At 30.9% G+C, this 10,219-nt stretch overlaps 1 protein-coding gene across 1 annotated transcript; it reads right to left on the bottom strand.

Annotated features, from left to right (window-relative positions):
* Positions 1-1,944: 1,944 nt before the first annotated feature.
* On the bottom strand, positions 1,945-7,009 carry LOC123907317 (probable hexosyltransferase MUCI70). The gene is made up of 9 exons (XM_045957519.1): positions 6,184-7,009; positions 5,503-5,742; positions 5,069-5,282; positions 4,788-4,897; positions 4,511-4,710; positions 4,070-4,173; positions 2,874-3,061; positions 2,585-2,784; positions 1,945-2,437 (listed from the first exon to the last, which is right to left on the bottom strand). Exons 1-9 carry the CDS (start codon positions 6,413-6,415, stop codon positions 2,201-2,203), a joined length of 1,725 nt encoding a protein of 574 aa, XP_045813475.1. The 5' UTR covers positions 6,416-7,009; the 3' UTR covers positions 1,945-2,200.
* Positions 7,010-10,219: the final 3,210 nt, after the last annotated feature.

Raw genomic sequence — 10,219 nt, forward strand, 5'->3', positions numbered from 1 at the left:
AAAATAAATTTTAAATATTAGATAATTCACACTTCATTCATTTTCTCTCACTCTCATTAGTTAAACATGACTACAAGCATGTATTTTAGTAACAAATAACACAACAACTATATGTTTATCAATATATCTTGTAAAAATATAGTATCTCTCATTTTTTTCACGTATTAAATACGACTCTTTGAATCATGCATGTCTTGTGAATTTGAATATTATATATTATTGAAATACAAAATGATTATATATTTTAACCCATCATGTATTTATTTTACAATATTTATGTATCTATTCTTTATCAAATAACTTATTATATTTAAATGTCCACAAATTTTAACTCAACTAACAACAAAATGTCAAAATTATTAGGTCGGCCGTCATTTCGTTTATCTACTGGGAAAAAATTATTATATTTAAATAATTACATAAAATTGTATTAATTTGTTTTTCTAAAATACATATGTTTTCCCACAATTTATTCGTATGTCAAAGGGTGAGAATCTTATATTCCCATCGAAGTAAAAGTTATATTTTTATTCCTATGACCATATCGCCCTACTTTCACCTTGTTCTATTTTTTTAAAAAAATATTTATGAATTCATTTAGTTTTGAATTGAAATTTTTTAAAAGCATTCTTACTTCTTAGAAATGATAAATATTTACCAAATATCTTTATTAGGAATAATGTTAGTGGTATAATCCCTCCGTCCTAAAATATAAGAAAAAATGATCACTAAAAGTGAATGTATTTGATCCAAATATTTAACCAATTACATCAAATTTCTTTGACTCATTTTTACTTATATTTTAGAACGACAGAATATATTATCAGGGAAAACATTCCCAAGAATATAATCATATGCCTGTCTCCCCTTTATATGCTCTAAGCATGCACTAACAATAGGAGCTAGTAGATGGATTGGAGTTAAAATAAAGCAAAATTTTCACCAAAAACAAAACACTATTAATAATGTCATAAAACCTTTTGAACTATAAGATTATGCAATAAGCATGAAGTGCTAAATAATTTATTAGACAAACCGTGTTTGATGGTTTTATCTTAGGTTTTGATCTAATCTAAAATAGTTGATGATTATGAATAATTTCATAAATCTCTGCAGCTCACGGTCACCGTTGTTGGGCTTCTTGTTGGATATCTTGTAATGACAATTTTGTCAAAAAATAAAATAAAATAAAGCAATACATGAGTAATGATGCATCTTTCAAATTGGGGCACTGTCTATTATTGTGAGGATTGTCATCCCGTTTCGATAATTAACTTAAAATTTAAATTCTGTTTGGATTTTACTTATGTTTTGCTTATATGGAACAATTAATCGATACTTCTGGATGAAGGTATTTTAGAAATTATGTTAAAAATTTCATTTAATTAAGTTATATAATCATGAAAAGTACATTTGAGTGGCATGGGGGCAGCAGATGGATGAAGTGTTGTCCTGTTGGTGAAATTAAATTTCCCTGCTAATGCATACAACCTTCTGATATCTGCATATAAAAACAAATAAATGACCCTCAGATGAAGAAAACTCGTCTAGTATGTTTTAGTGATATTTGTCATTTGACAAAAAAAAATTGACTTCAATGCCAACCGGAGGTGGGCTGACTGGAGTGTCGAACTCCAGCTAGTTTTTCTTTCATGGTGTTCACCTCTTTACCTTCTTGCTCGAGGAGTTTCGGGGTGTGTTTCTGGAATCTATATGGTATTTGAGTGTCTCTCGCCTTAGTACCCTGAACTTTGTGTTGTTTTCTTTACTCTTAAATTAGCAACCGCACTTCATTCATGCAAATTTCTGACGCTAGTCTCTCTTAAGTTAACTCACAAAACAAGGAACATATTCATAGTGAATATATCTTTCAATAATGTAGTAAAATTGCAAGAACTATTCTTTTCATTGTAATAATGAAAAAACATGCTTGGAATTTGGTCACAAGTAGCAACAATTAAGATAATTATTGAAAATTTTACTTTATATATACAACAAAAAAAAATCAACAACGATGGACAATTGCACAAAGTAAAAAGAATATGAGTGTCCGTGTGGAAGTGGAAACAATACAACATTTATATCTTCTAGTTCCACATTTTCCCTCCAGCTCAGTAATGAATGATTCTCGTAAGGTAGAAGAATGCCAAAAGAAAAACAACAAAAAAAATTATGATATAATCACCCAAAACAAAACTTTTTAATTTGCTTCAATGTCTCTATTTCCAGCCACAACTTTGCGGTGGCGTTTTGAACCCGCTCTTCTATCTCTTCCACGTCTTCCAGGACCTTTCCTAGCTATTGGAATAGCAATTTTTTCTTGTGTAGTTTCAAGTATAGGCAATGGAGGAGGAGGAGACGAGGGAGGTGGTGGCGGCGGAACGTGAGCAACAATCACCGGTGCAGCTAGGCGCTCCAATACATCCCTATGGTATTTCTGTAAGCAGACAAAAATATTTAAATACAGTTAAGTACGTAACTTTGTATTTATTTTACTTTTTGTTTTAAGCTACAAAAGTTTCCTTAATCCTTGCAAAGCTAGAATTGTCCCTTCTGAGATATTCTATACGAATAAAATAATTACCTGAACTACGAAGTTGCGTCTTTCACAATCCAAGAACATATGAAAATGAAAATCCACTCTCGACAAAAATTTGTCCCGGACAGTTGAGAAACTAATCTGGTCCCTAGAAGTAAATCGGTCAACTTCATTGAACCAAAGACAAGTAAAGAGGTTGCTAATAGGAACATGTTCGCGTATTATTACACATCCTTCAGGAACATCTGCAATAGAGCACTATCAAGGTTGAGAAAAACAGTCAAAGTTGAACCAGGTGAATCTCGTCCAAGAAGGAAATAGAAGTTTGGCTTACCACTTATAAGAGGAAGTTTGGCCTCCGTGTACGGAGTCAGTCCTTCGTTCTTGTAAAACTCAATCTGGAAGTCAATAGAGGCGTTATCATATTTTGCTGCAGCTTTATTTGCCTCAGCCTCAACAAATACATCAAAGCGTCTATAATGTTTGGATATCGCAAAAGTTGCATTGTTCCTCCACAGAAACCTAATTGAGGATGAGAGTAATTTAGGCGCCCAAATATGCATTCCATAAAGATAGAGCAATTAAACTTTGCAGTCTCAAAATGATAGTTCTATATGCTAAAGAAGGCATTGGACAAGACATATCAGAAACATATCAAAGTTCCTAAAAGGTGATGATTGATAACTTCATTTATGCTAGCTCATGATTAGTTTCAATTTCAATGTTGGTGAAAGCCAATATCACAATTCACATGGAGATACTTAATTATTCTAATTTACAATAAGAACAAGCTGAGATCAAAATTTCTGATCCATTCTTATCTGCAGCATGTATTGATGACCAAGCCAGTACTCTTGGACTTGGGCTTCTACTCTTTATGAGCTCAATTGAGAAACTTTTCTTTGTAAGTTGTTGGGGGATTAATAGAAACCCAGATAAGAATAAGGTGTATTAAGTATTAACTATTAAGTTTATGATTTAAGCGATCTCACAATTGCTATGCCTATGTATTGGTGTGCAGGGTTTCAGAATTAGAAGGCCATTCATTAGATTTTTAACATTAAACAACGTTAGAAGGCCATTCATTAGATCTCACAATTGCTATGCCTATGTATTGGTGAGCCAGTGTGTTGGACTTTTCAAAATTTTCAACGTCTAGCATTAATTTGGACTTTTCAAAATTTTCAATGCTATTGCTATGCAATGACAGAAAGAATTGGAAAGATATCTAAGCTGGATGAAGAATACACAAATAACTACCATATAAACAGTTGCAAATTGTAAGATTTTACGATTCAAGTCGGGATTTTAACTACCATATATGTAGAATAAAACGTGGAAATTGTACCCAAAGAAAAACAGAATAAAACGTGGAATTTAAAACATTGAGTTTATTCTGCACAAGCAGTGGATGGTATCAATTTCAAGCAGAATTAAACAGAAAGGTGAACCTCATATCAGATGATGTACAAATGAAGGAGTGAAATGGAATCTTCTCATAATTTTCACATGAACAACACTGAAATATACCTTTCAAGGATCTGATATGGATCAACAACAAGCTCAAGCTTTCCATCAAGCCATATAGAGTAGCGTGCATTTGGAGCTATTCTATGCAATAGAAGCTTTGGAATCTGTGGAAAGATTAGTAAGTCACAAGTACTTAAAAGTAGTAAAGTAAGACTTGGTGAACAGTTAAAAACAAAAGTGAGTGATAGATTGTTATTTCAATTCATACCAAAAAGCTAAAACAATATTTCGAATTAAATAAATCATTATAATGCTCAGACAAGAAGATCTAGCCAATATTACATCTATTGATCTAAGCCTTTATTCCCCTTCCCCCTTCCTTTCTGTTTCTGTATATAAGGGTCACTCGGTATAGCATACTGAAAAGTCCAACGTAGATTACAGAAAGACAACAATGATCAGATCATATCATTAAAAAATTCAACAACATGTAATTCTAACCTTCCCTGAACGCCTGGCATCTGTATAAGGAAGATTACGGGCGACAATAATTCTCCATAAACCAATCTTCTTGCTGGCTCCCAGCCTGCCAGAACTCCTCAAATATTTTTCTGTTACTTCATCTACAAACATAAGGAAGCATACAGTCTGCTTTGAATACTCGCTTATATTCTTTGGCTCATTTATCTCATCAAAATTTCCTGAACAAGAGATGTAACTCATCAGCAAAGTGCAAGATTAAACAATTAAATAAACGCAGAAACCACATAATACATACCAAATACGGCTGACGCAACAACTATGCCACGGCATTGCTCCATATAAAGTAGATCGTCTTCATCCATGTCAAATCCTGTGTTGCGTCCAGGTTTAGTTCCTCTAACAAATCTGAACGATGTATATATGCATCATTGAAGATGCAGAATGGACAGATGTGAGTAAACGGGGAGGAGAAACATCCTACATTACTGGGACATATAAATTATAACCGCAAAAAATATCTTCAATGCATAAAATAAAGATAGGGAAATGTATAATCCAACAATAACTAACACATACCCACAGTGCACATTCATTGACTCCCGTATATCAAAAGAATCATTTCTCTGCCTCAAAGTGGGATATCCACCAAAATCCGAACCGCCAAATTCTCCATCTCTGCTTAGATTTTCCTCATAGGTAAATGTTAAATTCGTAAGCACTGGAGACGGTGAGGGAAACTTTGGCATAAGTCCAATGGCTTCATCCACAGGAAGGTAACATACTGGACATGCTGAAAAAGCAAACAAGGCAATATATTCAAAACCAAGACCATTAACATTAAGTAATCTAAAAACATCTCGTAACCCTTCAACGCCATTATGAACTATCCAAATTTGAGGAACCAATTGATCTCCACAGGGATGAAGGATACTGTTGTGAAATACTATGCATAAAAAACCTAATACAATATATCTGAGGCATCAATTAGTTTAAAAAAAACTAGAACTTACGCCGTGGCCCAGTACGCTTTTTATCTGCTGGTGGTGGAGGGAGTGTAAAACTATTACACGGATGCCCTGGAGGAAGAGTATAACCCAGAAAATAACTTGTCGGAGATAGGGGTAGTACCAAATTAGTAGCAAACCCCGCGATCTTTGCCGCAGAGATTAAAGATGGAGGAGAATCACTTATAGATATACTCTCATTCACATTAATGTTTTGCACACCGTTCCCTGCCTGTGTATCTTCACCTGAAAGGAAGCCATGTCACATAAATCCAAAGTTTAAAATCACATGAATCCAATATTGTTAATTAGCGGCTATAGTGGTGCTATAAATTTGAGCAAATTGCTCTTGTTCCATGCTGTGACACAAAAATAAAAGCTATAGCTCTGTTGAGTAGCAGAATTTAAACTAATTATTTTCCAAGATCCGCAATTGACAACAATGCACGAATGACAAAAAAACAAGTTATCTAAATCTTCCTTATTCACCTTCAAGAAAGCACTTCTAAATTGATGGTTAAAGGATAAATCCGATAAGGAATCACATTAAAAACTACTTAAGAAGTACTACAAAATTAGAAAAAGTAACAGAATCACATAAAGGCTAAAAGCAACTATACTACAAACTACAAAATAATCAAAGTTAGATCAAATAAAAATAGTACAAAGTTATAGAAATTATTAAACCTTTTCCAACGTACAAAACCCAGACGAAAACCGCAGCAGAGATAACACAAAGAAACAACATTCCAACCTTCTTACGGCCAGCGAATTTGCAGATCCAATGAAACAATCTTTCTTTCTCTTTAAGCATCTTAGAAGGTTTACGTCCTGTTTGAATAGGTGATAATCCATTCTGAAATTGTTTCTCCAAAGATCCATAACTACCCGAACGAATACCCAATGACCCACCACTCATTTTATCACTAAAACCTCACGATCATAACTTCCTCTCATTGCCCTTTACACCCTCTCATCAAAATTTTCATCATTTCAACTTTTTCCAGCACAAAACCCACTTCACCAATTGCCCCTAAACTTAAAGGGTACCCTTACAATTACAATTACAATTACAATCACAATTGCAAATACTAATCAAATTCAACTATTATCAAAAATTGAACTTTAGCAATGCCACACTAAGTTTCAACTCAATAAGGAAAATCAATATTGAAAATTCTATGCATGAGTATTGAAATAGAAACGAAAGGAAAAAATAGATGTAATATCAGAGTAGAAGAAGAAACAAAATCAAAATCGAATTAAACGTGTGCTTTTGGAAAACCCGAGTGAAATTCGATTATACGACACTCAATCAAAAAATGGGTCCCAAGAAAAATTGCACCTTTCTTAGAAACAAACAAGGGGATGAATGAATCTAGGGTTCTAAAATTGAGGTTTGTAGGGTTTTTTAGCAGAGAAGAAAGAAATTAGGGATCAGAAAATTATTTTTTAATATTTTTGCTGCTGAGTTTGAAAACTAAGCAGTGTTGATCTCAGAAGAAAATGTTCATGGAAATGGAATATTTATATTTATTTATATACAAAATTATGTGGAAAAATAAATATTTATTTATTTATTTATTTTTCCTTTCAGACAGTATTTATTAAATCAGCAGCGTGACATGACAGAGAAACATACGGTGCTACCCTAGCTAAATTGTTCACATTTGGCATCTTAATAAATTTAAAGATATGGTCAATTTTTATTTTTTTTATCAAAAGATATGGTCAATTACTATTTATTAAATACATGGAGTAGTATTTTTTTTACTATATAAATCCGGTACTTAGTTGATTAATCTCGGACAGCATGTCCTGATTAGTGTTGTCCTATTTTTACTATTATTTTATTTTACATTACACAATATAATAATTTATTTACAAATTCTTATAATAAACATCAAGGTTCGTTTGGTTGAGTGAAAAGAAAGTAGAAGAAAAAAAATTTACGAAAATCGATGGATGAACTTGGACTAGAATTAGTCCAAATTCATTCATCGATTTTCGTAATTTTCCTTTCTTCCATTTCCTTTCCTTCAAACTAAACAAAGCTCAAAAGTCGGTTTAGTTGGAAGGTAGAAAAAATATGAAGCAATGAAAACACAAAAATCGAAAAATGAATTTGGACTGAGATTTAGTTTAACTTCATTCATCGATTTTCGTTTTTTTTCCGCACTTTCTTCCATTTCATCCAAACAAACCATAAGTATAAGCAAAGAATTTGGTAGAATACTTGTTATGTTGGGTCAAAATATGACCTAACAAGCCAAAACTTGTTATGTCTACTTTTATTAAGTAAAGCTCATAACTAATTTAATAAACTTATTTTACTTGACTTAAAAAGTGTTTTATGCATTAATTAGTATAGTCCGATCAACTTAGGGTTATGCAATTTTGACGTAGAATATTCTTTGCATTTTTTTTCCAATGTTCTGACAATTGTAAAATTTGGAGAAGAACAATCTATTATCTGATACGAACAGTTTCATTTAATGAAAACGAAGTTGTTTGTAGTAATTTTTAAATTATGCGGTTGATATATAAAATGGATGCATCCACATTTGCCTCTATTATTGTATTTTTTGTGTTAGAGAAGGGTTTGGTTTATTATCGACACTCGAATAGGTCCATGAGAAAAAAAAAGAGTTTTTTTTTTTGACGGCGAGAAAAAACGAGTTAATTGTTGATAATTTCACCTCTTCCTACGATGATTTTCACATATGTTAGTGACATTGCGTGTATTGTAAAAACTTATTTTCAATTTATTATGAACACTCTAGTGTTAAGTGCGTAAGGAGAAACATTCACACTCTAACTACTTTCCAAATCATGGCATAGATACGTGAGTGTATTGAACTCATTTTGATTAATATAATGGTTGGATTTTAATTAATTTTCTCCTAAGGCTGCTACTTCGTTTAAAAAATTGTTAATTTTAATTAATAATGGTTCAATTTCATGAATATTATTACTCCAAAAATACCATTTGAAGTTACTTCATATCATTCTTATATTTTTTAATGAAATGTATAATATTGGTATTTTGGAGTAAAAATAAACCTCAAATTCAAGTAACAAAAAACTAATTGTACTGTTTTGATAAAAAAAAAATTATAATGTAAAAGTTAAATAAGTTTTTTTTTTCTCTAATAGTGTATTTTGCTTTTAGTCCCTATAAATAAAAATATGATGTTTTCGTCCAATAAAAAAATTTAGGTTTATTTGGTTCATAATGATCAATTTATATTCATGTTAATGGTAATATTATGACTTTTTATGTTCAATACGTGTTTATGTTATTTCCTTCTATTATGTCAACAGTCAAGTCTCTATATGTTCATATTATGTTAAAAAACATATCAAAGTCTATGTCTATTATGGACTAAAAATGAAACAGAAAATTTTAAGAGGATGAAAACATCATATATTTGAGTTCAAAACCAAAAGTCAGTTATTTTTAGGGACACAAAATTTATTTAACACTTAATGTAATATTATATTGTATGATTATTATTATTATTATTATTTTGTATTTGTTTTGTAAAGAATAATATTAATCTAATTATTAAGTGATTATTCTCAAATAGTTAATGAGTACCTTTTAAAGACGAATCATTTAAAAGAATCTAATTTTAATTTTTAAAAGAAATAATTTTTAATTAAATTTTCCTAATAATTTTATCTTCCAATTAAACTTCTAATTGCCAGAGCTAAGCTCTTTTCTTTCCTCTAAGAACAGAAGGGATAAAAAAAATTGCAAGTAATCTTCACTATCTCTTATAACCACAAAAATGTGTAGTATCTCTTAATTACCAAACCGACACTAATGTGATGATGAGAACGTTTTATATTTTGCCGTTTATTGAAAAGAAATGAAAACATTTAAAGATTGCTAATAGAGTGTAGTTTTCTAATTTGGTGATACTTTTTGTCAATATTGTTGCTTCCTTATGTTATGAAAATTAAAATGGTTTTATTGTCATGTCCTTTTCCTTTCCAGTTTCCATCTAAACATCATCATCATTAATTAAAATGAGAAAAGATAACATTTTCTACTACATACATTGTATTGGAAATTATATTATGTTTTCACATAAACTTGAACGTGTGCATAAAAATTAGAGGAATTATCATATGGGCATTTTCGTAAAAAAAAAATCATATGGCCATTGTTTAATTATGCATGGAGGTTTATGATAATTTTGATGAATGAAATAATTTTAAAAGGTATTAGTATATAAATTTGATTATGTAACCAAAAAATATAAATTTCGTTAAATCTTATCAAATTTAAAAGATTTTTGCACGTAGGATGCATGATTAGGATTTAGGGGTCGGAAATTTTTTAGATTCTCTAATTTTGAGTAGAATTTAATATCTTGATTGATAAAATTGGTGTGACCTGGGGGTGATGGATAATGGATTACCAAATAAGAAAATTACACACTATTAGGGCCGAACCAACATTAAATAAGGTCTAAAGCGAATTACAAAGTGAAGTTAAAAATACTATAGTCTTACTTGATTTTTTTTTTTTTTGAACGTAATAGTCTTGCTTGAATTTTGAAGAATTATAAAGTTGTTGTCTCATTTTTATAATTTGTATTTTTAGAGTATTTAATGTTTTTCTCTGAGGCCTTTTTGTACCATAAACTAATGAGTTTATGATTTATAAAAAGTTTTTTTTTCCTTTTTTTTTCTTCTTTTTGGGGGTCTAAAA

The sequence above is a fragment of the Trifolium pratense genome, linkage group LG2 (genome assembly GCF_020283565.1).
Source record: "Trifolium pratense cultivar HEN17-A07 linkage group LG2, ARS_RC_1.1, whole genome shotgun sequence".
Taxonomy (NCBI): Eukaryota; Viridiplantae; Streptophyta; class Magnoliopsida; order Fabales; family Fabaceae; genus Trifolium; species Trifolium pratense.

Excerpts from the sequence above, each read along its gene's own strand:
- LOC123907317 (XM_045957519.1), bottom strand. The coding sequence starts at position 6,415 with ATGAGTGGTGGGTCATTGGGTATTCGTTCGGGTAGTTATGGATCTTTG. Across the intron at positions 4,898-5,068 it reads TCAATGAATGTGCACTGTGG|ATTTGTTAGAGGAACTAAAC; the intron begins GTATGTGTTAGT and ends TACATCGTTCAG. Across the intron at positions 4,174-4,510 it reads ATGCCAGGCGTTCAGGGAAG|ATTCCAAAGCTTCTATTGCA; the intron begins GTTAGAATTACA and ends ATCTTTCCACAG.